At 45.0% G+C, this 23,496-nt stretch overlaps 2 protein-coding genes across 2 annotated transcripts in view; both read right to left on the reverse strand.

Annotated features, from left to right (window-relative positions):
* Positions 1–23,496, reverse strand: part of LOC135388309 (uncharacterized) — a 41,205-nt gene that overhangs the window by 15,050 nt on the left and 2,659 nt on the right. The window lies entirely within an intron of this gene.
* Positions 16,358–21,162, reverse strand: LOC135388312 (indolethylamine N-methyltransferase-like). Its single transcript, XM_064617779.1, has 3 exons — positions 20,935–21,162; positions 17,502–17,712; positions 16,358–16,882 (listed from the first exon to the last, which is right to left on the reverse strand). Exons 1-3 carry the CDS (start codon positions 21,062–21,064, stop codon positions 16,450–16,452), a joined length of 774 nt encoding a protein of 257 aa, XP_064473849.1. The 5' UTR covers positions 21,065–21,162; the 3' UTR covers positions 16,358–16,449.

Raw genomic sequence — 23,496 nt, forward strand, 5'->3', positions numbered from 1 at the left:
GTGCGTTTTAATAAGCATGCGAACCGCTTGGTTTTAAAAAATGGTGGTGATTAAAGTGCCTTCCGATCTCCTTGAAGCTGTAACGACGTAACTAGAATAATGATGCCCCTCCCAATTTTTTCCAACACCCCTCGGTGCTAGGGATTCTGGATAAACCACTGCTGATAATAAAAGGAGTAGTGACACTTGTGATTGCGACAGTAGCCGTACACATTTCTGTGTAAGAAATTTGTCATTTTCTCAAGCAAACACGCTATTAGCCGCAATTACAGTGCAAACTAAATGTGGCTGCACAATGGTGGCTGCTGGCTTGCAGAAGATGAATACTTGTTGTCACGCTTGATATGGAGTGCGCAATGAGGAGACTTCTTTGAAGGTAATAGCTAAACCTAAAGAAAGTAGGTGCTTGCTTTCATATGCGTCTAGTGTCCGAACTTTTTGATATCACGGTACTTTCCAGAACAACAGCCGTTCTACCGCCCTTCCTACCGCGAGCTTCCTTCTGACATCTATATATACATCATTTGTGCGCTTTCCTTGCCAGGTGTTAGAGGGGAAGCACGGGTCTTCCATCACAAAGGGCATGTAGAACGAGAATAAATCTGGTGACGTGGTGAGAACTCAAGAACGGAGCACATTTTGGGTCAAGTTTACGATCAATTTCTAGCAAATTAGCATTCTTGATGGAGCCCCAGATTATTTATGCTTGTAAACTGCTGCATGGGGATTAGCTTCATATAAAAATCATCAAGCTAATCTATATTCATTGTTTAACCAAGCGTTTGAGAATATCAAGCACTTGCAAAAAATTACTGTTTTTCAGATAGTATATTCACATATAGGTCGTCTAAAAGAGATCTTCCCTTATTTGTATAACCAGTCCTCTCCTATAGCATATTGAAAATATACAGGCTTATTTTTCTTTAAAAAAACCAAAAATATTGTCACCATAATGTGCTGCAGCTTGTTCGTCACTTGAGGTCATCGACACTCTACTTTTCCATTTTGAGAACCTACAGGTGTATTTGTTCTTACGCAAGAAAAATGTTACGTCAGCTGATTCATATCCCATCTGTATGACGGTACAGCACACTTTGAACAAATTTAGCATTCTCCTGTTCTGCCCAGTTCTACAGATTAGTTGCAGTCGCTGCTTCATAACAGCTTTGTCAACATTTATGATTGTTTTCACATACCTGACGTCATCTGAAAAGTTTAGAAATCTCATCATTTCAAGGACAGACCCTCTCCTATAGCATGTTCAGAATCTGCTGGCATGTGTTTTCTGTAGATCTTATTGCATCAGCTGACCATATTAGCTCAGATCATGCCAGAGTGCGACATAACATCTTTTGGAAACAATTTATTATGATCTCGTGTGCCCTTGAACCACAACAGAAAAAAAGCCCACAGTCTTTCTTTCAGTGGAAATAGGTGTTTTTGCTGCATTAACAGAAGGTGGCTCAAAGTAATAGTACCTCCTTGTGGCCTGGGTGGAGCATGCCTTCGCTGTACTTTATGTCCAGTAATTTCTTCTCCAACCGTATGGACTTGGCAGTGAGCCACAACGTATGCAGTCTTCAAGCTTTCTTTCACCCGGAAGAACAGCTTACAGCTATGTAGGCATCAGAATATCTGCACGCAATAGGGGGCTGTAATCTAGCCCTATAGATGCCAACGTTTTAAACGGTACTGCAAACACAGTCATAGTACCGTTTATCACGGCACAAAGCATTTATGTCAAAGTCATGCTTGTGGAGGCAAAGCCATCCCTTATGAAAATGGCTTATGGAAATTTTATAGAATTCTATTCAAATCAGCTATAGTTTGTATTTGTATACACCTTGGTGTATAGACTTATGCATTTCTTATAGCTATTTTGGACTAATTGTATACACACTCACCCTTATACAAATGTACACACAGTTCTCTATACAAAGTGTATTGAACTCTGACGTTAAGATCTATTGATAGTACATGTCTCTTTTTCTGTCTTCGTGCGTATGTGTATCCAATTTCTGATTCAGATAAGCTGTGACCGTAGAGTTCCCCCACAGGCAGTCGCGTTACAAAAAACAAAATAATAATAATGATGATAACATAAAATAAAGAAAATGCACCACGACCATCGAACACGTAACACTAAATTTTATTGGCGTGCACATACCTTTAATCTGTTCTCTAATCCAGTACATCATTATTTGCTGAATAGAAATCATACACGTTTCACTTAACGCCAACGCACAGATATGGAACATATGGAACACGTTGCACGGACACACAACTCATCCAATGTGCACCAGACAGTCTCTAAAACTTCAAAGAGGCGGTCACCGCAAAGCTCCATCAAGACCATCCTTAGCCGGCGTTCACACGGGGCAACCTTTCCCAGCAACTCGAAGCAACTCAAACCAACGTCTTTCCAGTAATTTCGAGTCCGCGTTCACACGCAGCAACTCGGTAGCTCCACCCACAAGCAACCTTGGTGACCGGAGAATGTGGGTGCGAATCGAACTGGTGGAATCTTTTCTCTAGCTGCTGTTTATCAAATTTCAGTCAGTTTTATTGCCCCAATAGATCATTATTACCTTCCAGAAATGAAAACCGATATGTTTCCGTGAAGTTCGTAAAAAACGAAAAAGTTATTTCTCAGCTGCACCTGCAGGATTTGAACCCATGAATGCACGGACGAAATCCACAACGCCATCGGGAGTCACGTGTCAATGCTCCCCTCGCTGATTGGCCGGAGCACGAGCAACTTCTGAAGTTTTCGGTCGGCGAGCAATTCGCAGCAACTCTGAGCAACTCGAGTTGCTGGAGGTAGCCGGCTGACAGCAACTCCAAAGTTGCTGATAGTTGCTGGAAAAAGTTGCCCCGTGTGAACGCTGCCTTAGTGACGAACACGACAATTCCTCAGACGAAATGGACGTCGAACGATCGTCCAAAGATGTGGCACCAGACACGCTTCGATGTAAGAAGCAGTTGCAATTTTGCACACATGAGTGACCGTTGAGACGGAGGACTATCTGCAAAAAAACGAAGTTAATACCAGCTCGCAGCCGTCTCACATTGTACAAAGCTTGTATCACACAAAGCTTGTTACGGTACACCATTTTGAAACTTACGTCCTTGCAACTGATACAGTCCCACAGTCATCTGGAATGAAAGGATACAACTAGCCTCACTTGTTATGTACGCCGTCCCTTCACCCATGTAACCGATCCTCGCTGCCGCCATTTGCAATGCGCCCACGGATGTCTGCAAATGAACGTACTTCATGCTCAAATACTAGTAAAACGTCGGTGTCGTACGATGTATCACAGCTAGGTTGACCTAACTTTCTTGTATTTAATCAAACATTAAACCCAGTGAAAAGCACGGTTGTCATGCTTGTCAACGACGAGGTGCAACGCAGACAACGGGCGTGAAAGCAAGGAGAGCTCTGCGGAAGAATACGCGGTGCCATGTCACTCCTCACCGGTGGGGCAATGTAGTGCGCTCCAACAAAGGGACACATATTCAGCGGGCACACACACTGCTGAACAAGCACACGAGTACATATTTTATGAGACACACAGATTATTCAAAAGGCACGTGAGGACGACATTGTCAAACTACAGACAGTTTTGTGTATTGTTTTAGTTGCCGTAGTGTTCCTTGCCCATGCGAGAATGTTGTGCTTGTGACAGAGTAGAGCATTCTACCAATATTGAAAATGTATTGTTCAGACGTGAACACATGGGAAGTGTGAGAAAGACACGTCTCCATGTAATCTTATGCCTATATCTTACCTTATCTTATGCATTCTATATACAACTTTGTATTCAACATATATATAGATTTCTGTACGCAATTTTTATACATTTTAGCCGTGTATGTGTATAGACTTCTGTATACAATTTTTATACACTTTTAGCCGTGCTTTTCTATATACAACTTTGTATTCAACACGTGTATAAACTTCTGTATACAGTTTTTATACATTTTTGGCCACAGGCATAGCAAGCATAATGAATGATATAGGAATATATAGGTGCTATGTACTCAGTTTATAGGTTATTTTCATAAGGGATGCTTGCCAAAGCCAAAGAGGCAAAGTGATGCTTATGGAGGGTTTTATTATGCCCTACTGCTCAGTGTATGGCTTCTGCTTTTAGCTGGAACAAACCAATAAAAAAAATTGCGAGGAAAGAAATATGCCACCTTCGGTCGCCATCGACCAAGCAAGATAAGTCAATAAAGGTGGTTGTGTTCATGTTAACTTGTTAAGTCAACTGTTTGGATCTGATAGTACCAGCTAGCTTCCTTGTAGTGTAACATGTATGAGACCGCCTGGAGGACAAAGAGGAGGAATTAGCTTGTCTGGGGTAGGAGCTCTCACACTGGCATAGTTGGTCAAAAAGAAAATGTGGGTCATACATCACATAAAACACAAATACCAGTACATTTTTAGTAACCACTGGATAATTTTTAGTAGGTGCGGTGCATATAGCGTGTCCATGGACTGATATTTTTATTCTTGGAGATATCATATTTTTGCAGTTATAAGGGATGACAACATGTTCTGCATCCGAAGTGGATGTACTAATTACGTCTCGTTTAATTATTGGAAATAGAAGGTCGGTGCAAATGCAACGTCGGTTTCCCTATGTGCCGCTATAGTTTTCAAAAGCACGCTCGTGACCATTTGGTATGAGGACATGTTTCCGAAATAATGGTTGTGTGAGAGTAAGTCTCAGAGCGTTCTTTTTGCCTTTGCACTTGAACGTGAGGGAGAAACAACGCTGCAGAACTGCAAGCAGCACATTTAATGTAGTGTCGCGCAGGATGCAAGTTTTATAGCGATTTCATATTTCAGCCCAATGTTTATACGCTGTAAAAATAAGTGCAAGGGTACCATTGCATACAATGAAGTAGCTGGTACCGTAAATTTTAGACCTCTTCTTGGCGTGGGTGCTCAGCATAAAGAGTGACCTGTTAATAAACGTACTTGGGGATTTCTGAATGCGAATATCATAGGAGAGAAAGGAAGGCAAACAAATACAACAGAGGGTGCCATTCATTTCTCACACTTCTGATTTCAGTTATTTATTGTTCTTGGTTTTCTTCAGCTCCGACATCTGATAACTAGAATTTACACTGTATATCCACGCAAATAAAAAAAGATGCAAAAATTTCTGTGAGAAAATTTCATGGTTTTTAAGACCTTGAAAATGGCATTCTTAGGTTCCAGGGTATTCCAAGACCAGTGAAAACAAGGTACTTGAAGTATTATGTCTAGATACATCTCTTGCAGCTTTTGCATGGCAAATCGTTGTCTAGGAATGTGCGCCAATGAATGTGGATGTTCATGAAATTAGAATCTTATTTCGTTACACCTTGAGATTACCGTATGCTGGTTACAAAAATTAAGGCACCTCCGCTGACTCAAGTTATTCATGCGAGAGTTTTACATAGTTTGTCTATAGTTTTTACTTTCAAACAAACAAACAGTTTCTTCACATTTATATGCAGCTGTGGGAAACCTAAGCTAAATAATCCCAAAACGGTAGCGGAGAAGGCTGTTTATTGTGTGGCCGTCAGAGCCAGCCTGAATAGTCTCATGGCGGCCAAAACCGTCGAAGAATTTTAAAGCTCGCGTCTTGCGATGCGCTGCTAGTGGCGCATCAACTTCGTCTTCTGCTTCATCTTCTGCTGTGCGTCGCTACACAGCTTATTTCCAGAAATGCATTTCGAGGGTCTATCCAGTACCTGTTCCCTGCACATGCCCAGCAATTCGGGACAAAACGTAAAGCAGGCTGATACTGCCTCCATAGAAGCCATGTATTAGGAATAGAAAAGCGCGTGCAGCACATACCGTTCTTACCGCTTTGCATTCGTTCTCTAGAGAGACGTTGTCTGTGTCATAGCGAAATATCATGCAAGTTTCGTTAACGAATATTGGGGTCTTCGATGTTCCATTTTGGTTGCAAATTTCTGACCTGTAAGGTAGGCTTCACGAGATGCACTGAAGCGCTGGTTGAAGCCCTCTACCTGGTGAGTTAGCGCAAATACACCATGTACTTTCGAAGAAACGCCTGGGGAGTTGAATGCTCTGTACGGCATCTCAAACATGCTACAAGACAGATGACTTCGCATTATTTGTTGCGCATGCAAACAAGCAAAAAAATATCTTGCTGTCACAAGGCTCTTGCTTCAATGCACGGAGCTTGTGAGGAGGTCAGGGCCCGCTTGCACGAAACGAACTTAGTGTAAAACTTAACGAGTTCCCCACTTAGTGTAGTGCCGGAGCCGTAAGTGGCTTGCACGAAACTTTTACAACACTAAAGTGGTGGCGCTCGCTCCGCGCAATTTAGGACGCTGGCCAAGGGTCCTAGGAGCACTACCGCACTGAAGCTTAGGACTAACATGTCAGCCGCTATGAACCGTGTATCGAAGATTTATCGTCGGCCCCAACTGTATCTCGCAATACAGTACGCATTTTCATCGCAATACTAACAACGTCTCATTTTTCTTTGCTGTGGGTGCCGTACGTTTTGTGCTTTTCGTTAACAACATCTCTCAAAATGATCGCCGCACGCGAAGTGCCTCTCACCGGCACTGCCGTTGGCGATAAGTTCCCAATCAACGAGCAATTCGAGACATACTTTGGGCCACAGGCTTTATTTTATTTAACAAAAGTACGCAACAAATGACCTAACTCGTTCTTGCAGCTACAATGATAGTACAATACCTTATTTTGGTTCTACAAACTGTTTACGTGCGACGGCACAAGCAGACGACTTCCCAGAATCCAAACATGCTGTGACGCACGACTTCCTGGGATGAACTCCGGAAGTCCTCTTTCTACCAATGAGAGCCTCCGAAAACTGCTACTGCTCGTAGCCACGATCCACTTTAGAATACTCGACTTAGGGCGGTCGTCGAAGTGTTCGTGCAAGCCCCTTCACCGCAACCCTAAACTCAGTGCACTAACGCGTTAGTGCAACACTTGCCAAGTGTTACACTTAGGATTGTTTCGTGCAAGCGGGCCCTGAGGTCAGTGGCGCGCAGGGAATGAATATCGTGGTATGAGCGGTGGTAAACAAGAACAGATGCCGCGTGATGCGCGTATTGAAAATCAAAGAGCGCGTGTAGTACGTTGTTTTTCTTATAGTGAGGCTCGTAAATGCATATTTGCGGGTGAATATTGTCGGGTTCCTTTGGGGTCTCTTCTGCGTCGACTCCTCCTCAATGTGGCTTTCACCCCACAATTCCAGTGCATGATCACAATCCTCTGCTCAACGTGCGGTGTCGTTGTGAACTCTGAGCACATTCTTATGGAACGTGCACTCTACTGCCCGCAAAGGCGGTTTCTGTGTGATGAGCTTGCCCCTATGAGCAAGACACCACTCAATTTAGCTGCACTTATTGTCCCCATGAAGATCCAGTGCTCCATCGTCGGGTTCTTCACCTGTTCATGGACTTCCTGTCGTCCACTGGATTGCTCCAGAGGCTCTAATTCTTTCTCGTATTTTCATTCATCCTCATCATATAATGTTTCACATGCAAAGTGGTAGGGTACCGCACCGCCGCGGTGAAACACCCCTCTCATCGTCATCATTTATTCTTCTTGTTGTCTCTTGAGGTTCCAAACTTTCCAGTTCGGCTTGTTGAGGGAGCCTCACTTGGGAGCCCCATGCAATGTGGGTGTTTCCTCTGCACAATTCCGCATGGACTTCGCGTGCTGAAAATACCGCTAATAATGTTAATGCGCAAATAATGCAAGATATTCAAACGGTAATGGTAACATCCCGGTTACGTACATCGGATTCGAAAGTCTCGAAAGTACAGAATCTGCCATCTTTCTTGTTTATGATTCGTCCTTGAAACAGCTGATTTATGCAGCCATATGTGCGTATAGATAATTTTTTTTGTTTGCGCTACTTGACTACGCGCGTTGCGGATCGTTTTTCCTTTTTCTCTCTTTGGTTGGTAACATGTAGGGTAAGGTGGGGCAAGATGAGATACGGGCCAAGACGCGACATTCTTTACTCGACGCCGCCTGTCTCAGAGACGCGCTGCTGCATGCTCTTGAAACTTTACTCATGGGCGGCTCTACATGTCCGGTTCATTGTACGTGAGAATTGTACGTATTGGTGTATGCGTTTAGGGGAAAAATATAGGTTACATCTGACTGGAATGGAAAGACCCGACAAAAAGGCGCGATTTCCTGTAGTCCGTTTTGTTGCAATCAGCGCAGCAGCGTTTCGCAGGCTTTTCTGTCAATGTAAGTTCACATCCCGTTTTTTCGTTCATTCTTCTACATATACGCAATATATGGGCACTCTTGGTTATTCCCTGTTGAACAGAAAAAATAATGCGTCCGATGACATGCACGAGGCAAGACGCGACAATTTAATGTAAGTTTAATTTAATGCAATTTAAATTTAATGTGATTTAAAAACTGATAGGTCAACTATTAGGTGGCTTTATGCTCGTTCCTCATAGATTTCTTTTTTGCATATTGTGTAGTATTTTCTAGCAAATTTTCCTGTTTCCTAGGATATTTCCAGGAAAGCAGAAGCGCACACAAAAGCGAGTGACCAGCGACACGTCAGATGGGCCGTGCCGTGTTTGTAAAGGACGGTGGAACAAAATAGCACCGGGTTGGGTGCGGTTTTATTGGACATTATATGTGGTTATGGTGGGCTCAGTGGGTTGTGTAGGGGGCTACGGGCTTCAGTTTTTCTGCTTGGATTGCAAAAACTAATTTGTGTAGTTGATTACAACGGCGTGTCTCATCTTGTCCCACGCGATGCCTCGTCTTGCCCAGAGGGTTGGGGCAAGATGAGACAATCTGCTTTTTTAAATTTCTTGTTCTGTAATTATATTAGACTGGCTACATTCGTTCTGCATTTACAGGTCAGAAGTTGTAGAACCCCGAGAATGTGTATATGGCTAGTTTTCTTCAAAAACACGAAAAATAAAAATTTCACGTTCAATTCCAAATTTCTGTCTCATCTTTCCCCACCTTATCATATTACCCAATATATATTTCTGTGCTAGCTACCGCGGCATAGTGGTTAGAATTACTCATTTCAACGCAGAGACTGGGAGGTGACGCGAGTTCGAGTCCTGGCACCGGCTGTGTTGTCTGAGGTTCTTCCTTGCTTTTCGGGCAGACTTTCGAGACGAATGTCATAGTTCTCGCTGAAATCTGCCGAGGACGCATACTAACCCCCCTGTCTTTCCTGCTTCCCTCTCTCCATCTGTCCACGTCTGTACGCCGCTCATAGCTACATTTGCTTCGCGGCATTAACACTGAACTTAAAAAAAAGCAATTGTTTGTGTGTCCTTTGTCGTCCAGTGTTTATCATCGCGTCTCACTTTGTACAAGGCGGGAATTATCCTGCTACCCGCAAAAGAAAAGAAAGAAGCAAAGCATTTCGTACGTAGAATATGCGCAATAGACTACACGCTGTTCGCGAACAGTCTACGTCACACTGCCAAATGTCGCGACCCGTCGTTGGCAAAATACAGCGACGTGGGTTGGCAGCTGCCGACCACATGAGTTGTTTCCGATGGTGGATGCCATTGCACGAAGGAGATACCAAGGAAAACTTCATGTGCGAGGCAGAACTACCCTGACCTCATCTCACCAAAACGCGAAAACCACGACGTTAAACGACGGCGACAGCCACGTGTGCTTGTTTTGCCAAAGATCCACTCTTTCCCAGTTTCGTGATATCTTGATATGACGTGCCGCTATTGGTACAGCTTGGGATAAACGTTTACGGAACACAGCGCTGACGTACTTCTTCATCGGAGCGGCCCTCTGCTAACTATCAGGAAGAGATCGAATAAGAAACGGGTGACCAGCTATTCTCTGAGTGTGTGGGGTGTGTGTGGGGGGTGTGTGTGGGGTGTGTGTGGGGGGTGTGTGTGGGGTGTGTGCGCTAGTGTGTGTGTGTGTGCGCGTGTGTGTGTGTGTGCGCGTGTGTGTGTGTGTGCGTCCGCTCTGGTTTGTTGCTGGGCTGTCGCTCCAGTGGAGAAATGCAACACCACGGTGTACCGTGAACTTGTGCCCCAGGCTGCACATCAAGCGGAAAACCAACTGTCAAGCAGCGGAGCATGATTCGTAAAAATGAACCTCAATTCCCTTTGCTGAGTATACGGTCATCGCACTGCAGCGCACAGTTCCAGCAATTTTCGTTTAAATATTTCCGCAAATAAAGGTAACATCATGACGCTTTTATAGCATCCTGCTGTATGCGATAAAGAAACTCCACGAGTGAATACAACGGGTTGTGATCGAACCACGTCATCTTTACTTCACCAGTAAAATATCGATCAGAAAACATGCAACGCCCTGGTAGAGGTATCGCGTATCGCTACTTCAGAGACACCTAAGAGGGAAGTGACGCTGCCTCTGACGCCCAAAAATCGCACAATATCGTTTTTCTTTTTTTATCTTCAAGTTGATGGAACCACATGACCACATATCCGTATAGGTTCAATGACGCACGCTGAACTGCGCGCGGAGATCGACGCAAATCAGGCGAGGTGTCATAGTGACACCTCGAAGGACATAAGGAAGCTCAGGCAAATGTTGCGATGTGCGTTGAGCAACAGCCCTTGAGCCGTCGCTGCGTTGCTTGTTGAAACTTTTTGTACTTTTCTGTCTTAGTGGCCTTCTGCATACTGAAATTTCTGTGTTTTCCTACCTAATCAAACCAAAGTGCAAACTGAGGAGTCTCAATAATGCAGTGCTAACTGCTTCAGATCACTCGCACGTAAAAAAAGAAACAAAAGCGAAAAGCCATGATCGTACTCTACATCACGCTTCGGCAGGTAAATTGCTGTTCGTGTTATGTGGAAGACATATTTCTTCAGCTGTTTGTGATCGAATTAGCCAACTTCTCCGGGTGTCAAAAGCAGTACTGTATGCTCTTTTTTTCCTTTTGCTGACTTTACTTTTCGTTATTGTTCATTCAAGCGTCAATGTAAAAAGCACCAGGGTCCCCAACAGTGAGTTTTAGTGCAAAGGGATAGCGTGGTGGTTATGCGCACTGCGCGAAGCTCACTTTATTAATGAGTTCATGCTAGTGCATATTCGCTGTAGAAGATACGCAGCTAGAGACTAGGGACGACAGACTTCACGCAAGAAGTGCTTACTAACAGAATTTAATGCAACAGAAAACGAGCGAAACCGAAGTGACAAGAAAAACTGTCTTCTTAGTCATTATCTTCCTCTTCGGTGGTCAATTGACTTATCGCCACAAGAGATTAGCTACCTGTACGACAGGCGCCGTTATACCACCGAAGAGGAAGATAGTGACTAACAAGCCAGTTTTTCCTATCACTTCCGCTTGTGTTTTCCTGGTTTTTTGTTGCATTAAATTATGTTGTTAGGAAGCATGCAGTTGTTGCGGGTCTGTCGTCCCTTGGCTCTGGCTGCGTATCTCCTGTAGCTCGCTTTATGTTTTACGCGTGCACAGAACCAACAACGCTATCACTTCCATACGCAAAGACGATAGGGTACGATGCACTAAAACTATCTGATACTGAGCTTTAGTGCATCGTACGGTATCTCCTTTGCGCACGTAACGAATAGCGTTGTTGGTTCTGCGCACGAGGAAAACAGTGAGATTCGCGCATGGCGCAGGTCCACCACGCTATCCCTTACGTATGCAAAGGCGATAGCGTACGTGTGTTTTAGTACACCGGAAGAATTCTCGCTAAACCTCGCTAATAGCGAGTTTTAGTACATCGGAAGAACTCTACGAAAACGATACGATAAAGGAAGATATCATATCCAAGCTTAGCAGTTTGATGCCACCCGCTTCAAAGAACAGGGCGATTGGCTTATCATGCAATACGCTCGGAAGTTCGAGCCGCTCTTCGTACAGAGCTTAAAGGAGTACAGAGGGCCATCCAAAAAAAATTTCAGATTAAGACATCTGATGAAAGTGTGTGTGTCACTATACCGAATAGCGCGAAAGGTTTTGATATGTGCAAATTTTTTCCCAGAAAAAAAACTCGCATAAACATAGCTCCGCGCCTTCACCCTTAACTCCCCACTCCAGCTATAACGAGGATGAGGAGGTATGATGGCACGTCACCGATGACGGCATAAGGAGACTCGTTCTCGTTTGCCGGTCAGTGGGGGTCAGCGCCTTGTCTCTTTGCCGCCGTAAACCTGTTTTGCCAGTTTCCCCGGAGAATTGGGGATAGAAGGAGCGGCCGAAGCATTACCGAGCGAGGAGAAAGGCTTTATCAGAACCCCGAACAGCCGAGTAGCAGACGACAGCGGAGTAGCAGACAACATTTGTCTAGGCCAATCAGCGAGCGTTCTCCTTATAGCGTCAACGCGAGGTTCCAGGCAGATCACAGGCTGGTACTGCTTTTCACCGCCGTTGCCCACGGTCGCTTTTTGCGGTGTATTTTAAATTCAATTTCTGCGATAATTATGACTCTGTGGCGTAAATTACTTCGCATGGTGCATTTTACTGGCCTACTTAACAGTGTTATAGGAAGAAAACTGGGTGTTAAAAATGACTTCTGTGCTACTTTAAAATAAACCTTTACATGGTATTATCACGATGCTGATAAACAGACCGCAGGCGTTGTACAACAGGTGCTCACATAGCTTCCGTTGCTTGATACCCGTGTGCTTTAACTGTGGTTCGATCAATCTGAAGATAAAAAGAGAAGATATTGTGCGCTTTGGGGGTCCCAGAGGCAGCGTTCCCAAGCAGCACAATCTACTGAAAGTCGAGTGCAATGTGGGTGGACGGGTAGGTGGAAGGCCTTGAACAGACTCATGAAGTTAAAGAGCGCTGATAAAACACATACCGAACACGCCTATTGCACTCGACTTTCAGTGCATTGTGCTGCGTGGGTTGTTTCCCTCTTATACAGGGTGTCCCAGAAAACGGGTCATTGAATTATAATAAAAAAACTGCACCACCTAGAATCATGCGGTCAAAAGCATTTGTTCTTATTAGGTTTTTGCCACCTTCTAATGTGAATGTCATGTACTCCAAGTTTAATTATGGAAATATTTGCGAACTGAACTCGGAAATTTGCCAAGTAAAGGTCACTTTTTTACCCCACCAATATGAAGAGCGTGCCGAATTCACTCAAATTCATGATAATTCACTGTGATATTCACGAGCTATCCAATCGGAAAAAATAGCCGAATATCATGCTTTTCGGAGCACCGGACCATAGCGCGCGATGACCTTTTTAAGCGCAATCGCTCTCAGTCCGACGAAAGGAGGTTCCGAAGGCAGCCCACAGATTGATACTAGAAAAAGTAACAGTTCCTAAAATTGGGAGAGGGAAAGCATTATCCCAGCGAAAGTCGGACGTGATAAGCCGTGCCTGTTTTATCGCTTTCTGCCATGTCGGGGAGGGCTGGGTTTCCAACCTCCTTTCGTCGGACTGACAAAGATTGCGCTGAAAAATTCATCGTGCGCTATTCTGTGCGACCTCCGTAGAGCATGATGTTTGGCTATTTTTTCCGATGGGATAGCTCCTGAATATCCCTGTCAATTATCATTAATTTGACTAAATTAGACACGCTCTTCACATTGGTGGGGTAGAAAAGTGACTTTTACTAGGCAAATTTCCGACTTAAGCTCGCAAAAATTTACATAATTAAACTTACGTTACACGACATTCACATGAGGAGGTAGCAAAAACCCAGTAAGAACAAATGCCACTGACCGCATGACCCTAGGTGGAGTATTTTTTTTTTTTTATTATAATTCAATGACACGTTTTCTGTGACACCCTGTAGACCATAGAAATCTTACGGAGAGAGGCTAGAAGGAAAGCTGGGGAGGAGGATCGGAGGAGAGCAAAGCACTTGAACGGGGCTTTTCCCTCTGTCAATGTATGCGCTCGGAGGCAGCCATATTGAATCAGCCGAGGAAACGTCGTGTATTTCCAGCCCGTGAAAGCAGCCACAGTTCCAAAATCTGTTGCAACACTTGCTCGGTTGCGCCTCTGCTTCCGTCGGCTACATATTTTGTTAGTGTCCGCCCCTGTCCAGGCTTGTAGTCAAGGCTGGTTGAGGCAGCGGCAGTGGCGGAGACGGCGTCCCCTTGTGGCGTCCGTGTCGTGTCTGTTTCTTCGTGTGTGTCTGTGTGCGTGTATGCGTTTGTGTGTGTGTGTTTTCATATATCTTACGGTTTCATGGGTTCTGGCGGTGTGTTACTGTTCCAAAAACATTTTTGGCGTTATGTTTGCTGTGTGCTTACTGGATTCTTTTGTTTGCATGCGCCGCGGCAACAGTAGCTGATTCAATATGGCGCTCCCCTCGCCCGTACGTCCCAGTTTCGGAGGTTTCCTTCTAGCATACTCCTTAAGATTTCTCTCGAGACTCGCAAAAACTGACATAATTAAACTTACGTTACACGACATTCACATGAGGTGGCAAAAACCCAGTAAGAACAAATTCCATTGACCGCATGACTCTAGGTGGTGTAGTTTTTTTTATTATAATTCAATGACACGTTTTCTGTGACACCCTGTAGACCATAGAAATCTTACGGAGAGAGGCTAGAAGGAAAGCTGGGGAGGAGGATCGGAGGAGAGCAAAGCACTTGAACGGGGCTTTTCCCTCTGTCAATGTATGCGCTCGGAGGCAGCCATATTGAATCAGCCGAGGAAACGTCGTGTATTTCCAGCCCGTGAAAGCAGCCACAGTTCCAAAATCTGTTGCAACACTTGCTCGGTTGCGCCTCTGCTTCCGTCGGCTACATATTTTGTTAGTGTCCGCCCCTGTCCAGGCTTGTAGTCAAGGCTGGTTGAGGCAGCGGCAGTGGCGGAGACGGCGTCCCCTTGTGGCGTCCGTGTCGTGTCTGTTTCTTCGTGTGTGTCTGTGTGCGTGTATGCGTTTGTGTGTGTGTGTTTTCATATATCTTACGGTTTCATGGGTTCTGGCGGTGTGTTACTGTTCCAAAAACATTTTTGGCGTTATGTTTGCTGTGTGCTTACTGGATTCTTTTGTTTGCATGCGCCGCGGCAACAGTAGCTGATTCAATATGGCGCTCCCCTCGCCCGTACGTCCCAGTTTCGGAGGTTTCCTTCTAGCATACTCCTTAAGATTTCTCTCGAGACTCGCAAAAACTGACATAATTAAACTTACGTTACACGACATTCACATGAGGTGGCAAAAACCCAGTAAGAACAAATTCCATTGACCGCATGACTCTAGGTGGTGTAGTTTTTTTTATTATAATTCAATGACACGTTTTCTGGGACACCCTGTATGTCTCTGAAGCACCGATAAGCGATAACTGAACGAGGGCGTTGTATGTTTTCTCATTGATATTTTACTGGTGAACTAAAGCTGACACGTTTCTATCGCAACACGTTGTATACGCTCTTGGAGTTCCTTGATCACACACAGCAGGGTGCTGTAAAAGCCTGATGCCTGATGTCTCACCTCTATGTAGATAAATGTTTCGACGAATTGCTAGAAGTGTTTGGAATTGCTTGAACTGTGCGCTGCACTACGATGGCCGCATACTCAACAAAGGGAATTGTGCTTCACTTTTACGGATTCTGATCCGGTGCTGGACAGCTGGTCTTCCGCTTGTACCAATTCCGCTTGCGCATACTATGTCTGCAAAGCTTTGCTTCTTTTTCGTGCAGCAGCAGAATGTCAGATTACTACTAACTGTACTTGCGATTTAGAGAGATTGAAGTTTCTCGTGACGGTTGTAGCGGTTCTTTCCTCGTTGCCAAATCTAGGCATCGACAAAAATAAAAAACAGCATACATGTTCGGTGGTTTCATAGGGCCCTTTTCCGATGTTGCTCTCCGGGGGTGGACGTCATCGAGGAAGCGGATCACGAAAAAATAAAATAAAAACCCTCGTGGAAGTGAAACAAGTTAATTTTTTTTATACAATTGAAGAATGTGACAAAGTTATGTTGTTTGTTGAGCACCAGTGATATTCGTAAGGAAACGGGCAGGGCACTAGAGAGTTTGTGCAGTTACGTTTCTTGGGTTAAGTAGAAACGCAAACCAGTTGAAACCTTCGTACCTGTGGATACCTGTAAAGCAAGTAAGTCTAAGGTGTTCCCTATCCGAACGTTGACATTACGACAGAATTGCGCAGACACAGGCAAGCCGATGGATGAACTATGTCTGTGTTTTTGCCCCGCTCAGGTTTGCCGCTATGACGTTAAGTATGACGCTTTTGTAATAATGGTTTGTGTTGAGTTTAACAAACTCATCCCCTAGTGACCACGCCATTTCCAGTAACGTACTGAAGGCTTCATTGCGACCATCGTTGTAATTACACCAGCTATAGCCCGCGTACCGTGACTATACTCTATGAAGAATCATGCTGCCGAAGAAGGAGACATAAGCGGTTTACTTATATTGTGTTACATCAAGCACATCATAGCAGCTATATACCAAACTTCAATAAAAAAGATACCAAATAGACTATGCCTTCGTAGCCATAACTACAAAAGCGCCCTCGTACTTGTAATCATAACCTTGCACAGTTCTCGGTTCGTCGACCTGCCAACGATTGATTTCGAATCCAACGGTTTTGAGGGCAGTTTTCACAATATCCTCTGTCAGACGCATAGCATCGAACACTGTTTTCCCGACAGTGTAACCATTACAACCAAGGACTCCACACTGAACTATGTCACCTCCTGGTTTGATCAACTCAGCGACATTGGAAACGACCTTGTTGTAACCGTCCAAGTCAACCGCCGCTGATTCGAAGCAAAGACAAGTAAATAAGACGTCATACGGCACTCTGTGTTCTTCGGGCATAGCGCTCATGTCAAATGCGTCGCATGGGATGATGTGCTTAATAGCTTTCCGTGTGCGGTCTTCCACTTCAGAAGCTCCAGCCTTGATGTCACTGACATAAACAAAAGCGGGAAGCCACATTTTACTAATTTACTCTTTTTAAAACCACAGTTTAGACAGACGAAAAACGAAAAAGCTAGTCCAAGATTACTTATGATGCTTACGTTTACCATGCTGTAAAATCGAAATATTGCAGCCAGTGGCTCCATTGTGGTGATCGTTGGTATGGCCTAGTTCTGCACTTCTAGACATTAAATCCCTTAAAACGAGAAGAAGCTTGCCAATTGCACTGTACTAATTCGAGAGACAATTATGGACCACAGTCATTTTGATTAACGAAATATGATACCCATAAGGAGAGCGACGTTACCCTCAGACCGAAAAATGGAATGCGCATATATTTATCGCTGAAACTGCCGGTCTCTATTGAATGGCACTTATCCCTGTTTTTACACTGAATTCAGTCTATACTATTCTTTTACATAAAACCACTCGACTGGTAATCCAGTAGTGGTTCTTTTAACACTCAATGCAGGACAGACTGGTTCATTTCAGAAGACATTCAGCAGATAGCAGGATAAGTGCAAGACTGCGGTACGATGTAAGCACCGTATGATGATTAGCCCGTCACGTCGTTTCGTCCTTACGACACGTCTCTTCGCAGCTCTTACCTGTAGCCCTCAAGCTTCGCTTGAGACTCTGCAAGGAACGACCAATCGAGGGCATCAGCATCTTTGTCTACCCATTTTTGGAGCGCGCGCCGGTTCTGCTCCAGAAATTCGCACATGGCAACCTCGTGAAACTTCTTGGCAACCGTGTACACGCTGAATGGCGTCGGACCACAGCCGAAATCCAAGAACGTCCCTCCGTCCTTCAGGGCGCCTACATAGGAAGGACACAAAGAGTTAGTTGATGTCACTCAAAATTTGAAATTACAGTAACTTACGATATAGCATGTTACGCTCCCCTGCACTGTCCCAATTGAAACAGAACAGAACATGTCATCGGCGAGTCTAAAGGGTGTGCAAACATTGCAGAAGCTGCACTAACTCTAAACAAAAACCGGTTTGAGTAGGGGAAAATTTTCAATTGCGATGCCAGCACCGCGAAATAGCTGTTGCGATAAGTGGCGTACAGACGGGGACAGATGGAGAGAGGATAGCAGGAAGAATTGGGGAACAAGGGGGCTTACTCTGCGTCCCAGGCAGACTTCGTGGGGGAACTGAAAACGTCCGTCTGGAAAGTCTGGTGGAAAACTGAGGGAAACCATGAGACAGCACAGCCGGTGGCATGATTAGTACCCACCACCAACGCGCTGACGCTTTTGCTCGTTCTGCCACGACGCTCGTCCGACAGAAGATCAGTGCATCGCCACAAATAGGATTGTTGCCCAAAGTTCTAAGCGCGAATGGGTGGTTTCCAACTTCTTGTCAAAATAACGTAAGGGAAGCTGCAATATCACGTGGGTTTATGCTTGTGGTTCGACGTTCTTCTGGAATCGTATAGCCTCGGCGTGATTTCAACGTAAAAAAATAAGCGGGACGTTTAGCGTTTAACTGGACTAATTCTGCGGAAGGACATAAAATGTATCGCGTATCCTAAGATCATGCGGCTTTGAAGAAATAGTATCGGCGTAAACGAAAATTCAACTAAGGGGTGTAGGCACTTGTCACGAAATGCCGTGCTATCTACTGACGATATTGAATTGTGCGTGGCAGAGATAACATTATCAACGCGTGATACGAAAAGAATGTCACAAGAGTCACAGCTTCGTCCCAAGCTGAAAAGAAACGATTACATGCGTACTATCACGGTCCCTTGATGGCTTCAAGCTATCAAGGGACCGTGGTAGTATCCTCTGAGTGCAGAAGATTGCTGCGTAAAATACTGCCTGAACATGTTTTTTCCCTGTTTTGTTGCCATATCTGAAATATTGCTTCATCTCTCTTATCTGAAGCGTCCGATTGACCGCATTGTAACAGAACATTTCGCGCAGCCGAAGATCGCGATTTCAAAGCGCACGCCAAACGAAACATGCACGATGTATCACACAATCTTATCTTTGTCATAAGAAAAGTACGTGCGAACCATTCCCAAGCAGCACAATGTACTGAAAGTCGAGTGCAATAGGGGTGGACGGGTAGGTGGAAGACCTTGAACGAACTGGTGAAGCTAAAGAACATTGATAAGACACATACCGTCCACCCCTATTGCACTCGACTTTCGGTACATTGTGCTGCTTGGGTCACTTCTTTGTGCGCGTTCCTAGGCTAATTCGTCTTGGTTTTTGTTTAAGCCAGAGTTTATAAAGTTTTTCAAATGAGCGAAATTCCGAAACGGAAGTTCGAAGACCCAGCATGCGCCGCCGGACTTCTCAACTTGAAAATCATCTGTTCTACTGCAGGAGGTCTGTCACGGACTTGACAGTTACACTGGTCGCTTCAGGGCAACGTGCGTCGCGTTTCATTTTTCCTCCCCTTCGCTCTTTGTTAGTTTTATCACCACTGATTCGAAGAGAGGTGGGCGTACGCCTTTTTGTGGCAATTATTATATATCCAAATTGCAACAAAGTGGCGTACGCCTACTTCTCTCTTCGAATCAGAATCGATAACCCTATCATTCTTGGCAGTGGTTGGCGCACAGCGTGCTATGCGGTGAAGTTCATTTTTAAGAGTGTACACTCAACCTACACGGGTACACTAATGTGCGCTGTACAAAAACGGTCAGCGGAAATCGCCAACCTTGTAGAGATCGCGTTTAGGAAGTAAACACAGAAGATAACAGGCGTATATTATCGGGAAGTACGGGAAACGAAACAGGGCGTGCAGCTGTGCGAGTAAATGCCTATCATAAACAGAGATAAGATATTTACGAGAAAGTGACGGTGAAGAATTTTTGTGGAAAGATCGTGAAAGATCCTGTAATTGTGACTGAAATAGGGTGTTGTGACCATAGGCTTTCTAATTAACGCAAAAAAAGTTGCATTTCCTTGGGAATTTTTTTTAGTTAAAGTACATTTTTTTAATTAGGGGTCACTGTGTGGCACGCGCAACGTAAATAGGGTACTTTAATTAGGGAACTTCCTTAGCGAAAGTGCATCTGCACTGCTCCAGTATGTGCCGCCAAATATAAACAGCATCAGAGTTCTATGATGACATTGTTACGTATTCCAATTACAGTTACCAATTGACGAGGCGGCAGGTAGCTTGTTTTTGAGTTACAGGATCAAAGAAATGCCCCGCAATTATTTGAGACCGACTCTGGAAAGAGCTATCATAACGGCCCGCTAATGATTTCCCATTCAGTGACGATTTTCTTTTCCAGACTGCTTTGGCTTCTTAGGGATTGCTCTAAACATTGCAAAACATGAGGAAAACGGGAGTAAAGTAACTGAAGAAAGTTACCGCATACTCAAAGATTCACCTATCAAAAGTTGTACGTACATTCACTACCATATGCCTGCTGACTGCAATTCTAAAGTGTAGCGAAGAATAACCGAACAGAGACGCGCTTGTGCAGCGCCCAACAAGTATTTCATCTCCCGTGAAATAGGTGTTCATTTAACGTCATGAACTGCAGCACCATTTTAAACAGTATAGTGGATGTCAATAGTCTCATCGAACGGAATTTTATCATAACCGCACCGTTCTGCTCTGAAAGAAATGCTAAGGGTCTCACAAGGTAGTAACTTCGCCTGCAAGGTCATCGTCGCGGTACGTACAGCTCGCATCTGAGTTAACTTGAACGCCATTCCGGCCAGCGGACCCTGGTGGTGCTTAGTAGAAACAACGGCGGGGAGTGTTTTGGTCAGCTGTTTACAGTTAGAGGAAGTGACGCTCGTTATGAAGGAGTTTTCTACTAGGCGCTGCCAGGGTGGTTCCCTTCCCTTCGTCACAGGCTGGAGCGGTGTGCAAGTTAATTTTGACGCAAGCCGTACATGCATAATGCCTGCAAAGCCATCCTACAAGTCCAGTAAGGGGTGAAAATTTTGACATCTAAGGGGATGTCTAGATACCTGGCACGTATGCCTACCCAAACACAAGCCTATACCTAAGAGCGTAAATGCACAGATTGCAATCAATATGGCTCAATATATTTACGTACCGCTACTGACGATTTCATGCAGCTGGCACTGGTAGAAGAGGTAGAGAAAGTCGAGGGTTTTCACCATTTCGGGATAGTCAGCAGGGTCGAACTCGCTTTGGTACTGTTCCTTCAGCTTGTTGTAGTCCATGGCGGCGACGAATACCGTTTGACAAATTTCGCTGCTGTCGCGTTCTTAAGAGCCCCTGTTTAAACGCGATAAAGTAAACCACGTGAACCAGACGGAAAGACCCCGAACGTTAAGGTTACGCAGGAATGTTTTTCTTCCGCTGCACAACGTTTTCCTCGTATGCCATTAGAATTATCACTTCACCGGTGTCATGAGATAAGATATGCTGGTAGATATGTTTTAAAGTAAAGCTTTTTTCAAGGGTAGACTGTGTACGCCTGCGATGAAGTAGAAATATACTAGATCAACATTTGAAGAGCGGTGCTTGCAACGATAGAAACGTCGAAGATATGTGCTTCAAACACCGCAGTGAATCCGCCGTAGCAGATAGGCTTGATCTGGCCCGGCTCAGACAGACTAGACGAGGAAAACGCTGCCTCATGCAAACAAGGAACCAAACGAAAATATGAAGGTAGTGCGGAGCAAGGGTATAGGAACATGAGCCAGACAACAACAACAACAACATAGATGAATGGATCATGATGATGTGGAACATGAGCCAGAACCGAATGTAAAACTGCCATGAACCGCAGATGAAGCGTTATAAATCGCTACTACTGAACCGAATCGAATAAGACCTAAGGCTGTCGCCGTTTCACGAAACGGTTCAGGGGAGAGAGCAACGTCATTACTATTATTATTAGCGGCTGTTTCATTGCTGCTGACAATACTGAACCACACTGCACGCGTCGCAGTTGGTGCTCAGCGTCTCATGCGGTGAAGTTCTCCATTCAGAGTGCACAGTGTCCTGAAAGGAGATGAGCGCTTTTAGGCACTCTAACAAGCCAGTTCTTTAGCGTTTCCACCTCGAGAGCGAATACGAGAGCATACGAGCGAATCTTTCCACTATACGTTCTGAAAATCTTGTTTCCAAATATGGCGACGCTTTAGCAGCCGAAGTAGCGCGTAACAGTCACTCGACTTCAGGTCTGTGTAAGCGGATTTCTCATTGCCAATTCCGGAGACGTTGAAATAGGCTGCTGTCTGAGTTACCCGTGCTGTTGTCTATGGCTGTGTGTGGTGTGTTGTGCCTTTGTTGCTACAAGATTATTGTTCTAAAGTATGTTTGCTCGTTCGGAGAATTGCCCTAAAAATGTGAAAGCACGGAGACTGCTTGATAGGGGGCAAACGTAAGAAATGTTTCTGAACGGACAGCCGAGGTTTTACGTTGGGAAAGCGACCAGTTTTCCCCGCAGAGAATTTAAATGTAGCACCGAACTTATGCTAAGCTGATATCCCTGGCGACGCGCCACGGCGAACGGAGGAAGCCGCGTCGTGTGGGGTGGAAACTTGGCATCTGTCACCGCTGTACAGTGGCGTCGGAACTATTTTTCCAGTGGGGGAGCGAAAAAAAGTGCTACCATAAACATCATCATCATCGTCACTTATTTTCTTTGAGGGCTCATGCTGGCGTTATACAGGGTTGCTACACAAACTGTAAACGTGCTCCAGGCAAACGACATCTGCATATTTGTACTGTAGATCTAAAATAGCATTGCAGAAGTATTGTAATGAAATAGCGCTTGGTGGTGGGCTAGTTGGTATGAGTTCAATGCGTCCGACTTTTTTACTTCTGCGCAGTGCCTAGACCTCTATGTCAAGTAATGTGTAAGGAACTTCGGGGACTTGTCCCCGGGAACCGTCGTCGCGGCATGTACGCGTGCCGCGACTGGAAGCGAATATCGTCCGATCCGCAAGCCTCCTACGAAGAAACCACAATTTCCTGGGGCTGTCTGGAGCTCAGCAAGAATGTGTCCCTGTGACACCCAGCTCTTTGACTGGGTGTCACGCTGTCGTTATCAATCCAGGGCGACTCAATAGGAAAAGCCGGGTAAATGACAACGGCCGGTAGTTTTGGACATCAGTACGGTGGAAAGTGAGGAGCCAGCAATCCGGTTAACAGCTAGAATATTTTACTATGACAAGTGAACATATACATAATATGAAGACCGCAAACAAGCTGCGATACATATCTCTTACCAGAGGTGTGGGCTTCTCCGATGTCTACGGCGTTTGATATTCATGTAACGCTGCTTCAGGCGACAACTTGATGGCGCTCCCTCGACGTTGCCGTTGGAATGCGACACGTGAACTCAACACCGGTGCGACGTTTCGTCTCAGTCAATCGCACTTATTGTCGTACTACAGGTCTCACACGCCAGCTCGAAGTGGGCACCCTGGCCACAACCGACTGAAATCTGTGGCTGCACCTGGCAAACCGCCCCTATAACAACCTTCAACCGGGCGGTATTATTGTATCCTTATTTCCCCCAGATGTCTTGCGCCTTGCGTGTCTTTCGCGATTCCCGTTTGCGCCTCTATCCCCCCCCAACCCCCTCACCCCGTGGATGAGTCTGGTAATGCTCGCGCCTACCGGTACACACTTTCGGACT

The sequence above is a fragment of the Ornithodoros turicata genome, chromosome 3 (genome assembly GCF_037126465.1).
Source record: "Ornithodoros turicata isolate Travis chromosome 3, ASM3712646v1, whole genome shotgun sequence".
Lineage (NCBI taxonomy): Eukaryota > Metazoa > Arthropoda > Arachnida > Ixodida > Argasidae > Ornithodoros > Ornithodoros turicata.

What these genes read in the sequence shown, in the direction of transcription:
- LOC135388312 (XM_064617779.1), bottom strand. Translation starts at nt 21,064, where the DNA reads ATGGACTACAACAAGCTGAAGGAACAGTACCAAAGCGAGTTCGACCCT. An exon ending in GCATGAAATCGTCAGTAGCG is followed by an intron (nt 17,713 to 20,934) that starts GTACGTAAATAT and finishes CTTCCTATGTAG; the next exon opens with GCGCCCTGAAGGACGGAGGG. An exon ending in GCGAAGCTTGAGGGCTACAG is followed by an intron (nt 16,883 to 17,501) that starts GTAAGAGCTGCG and finishes TGTTTATGTCAG; the next exon opens with TGACATCAAGGCTGGAGCTT.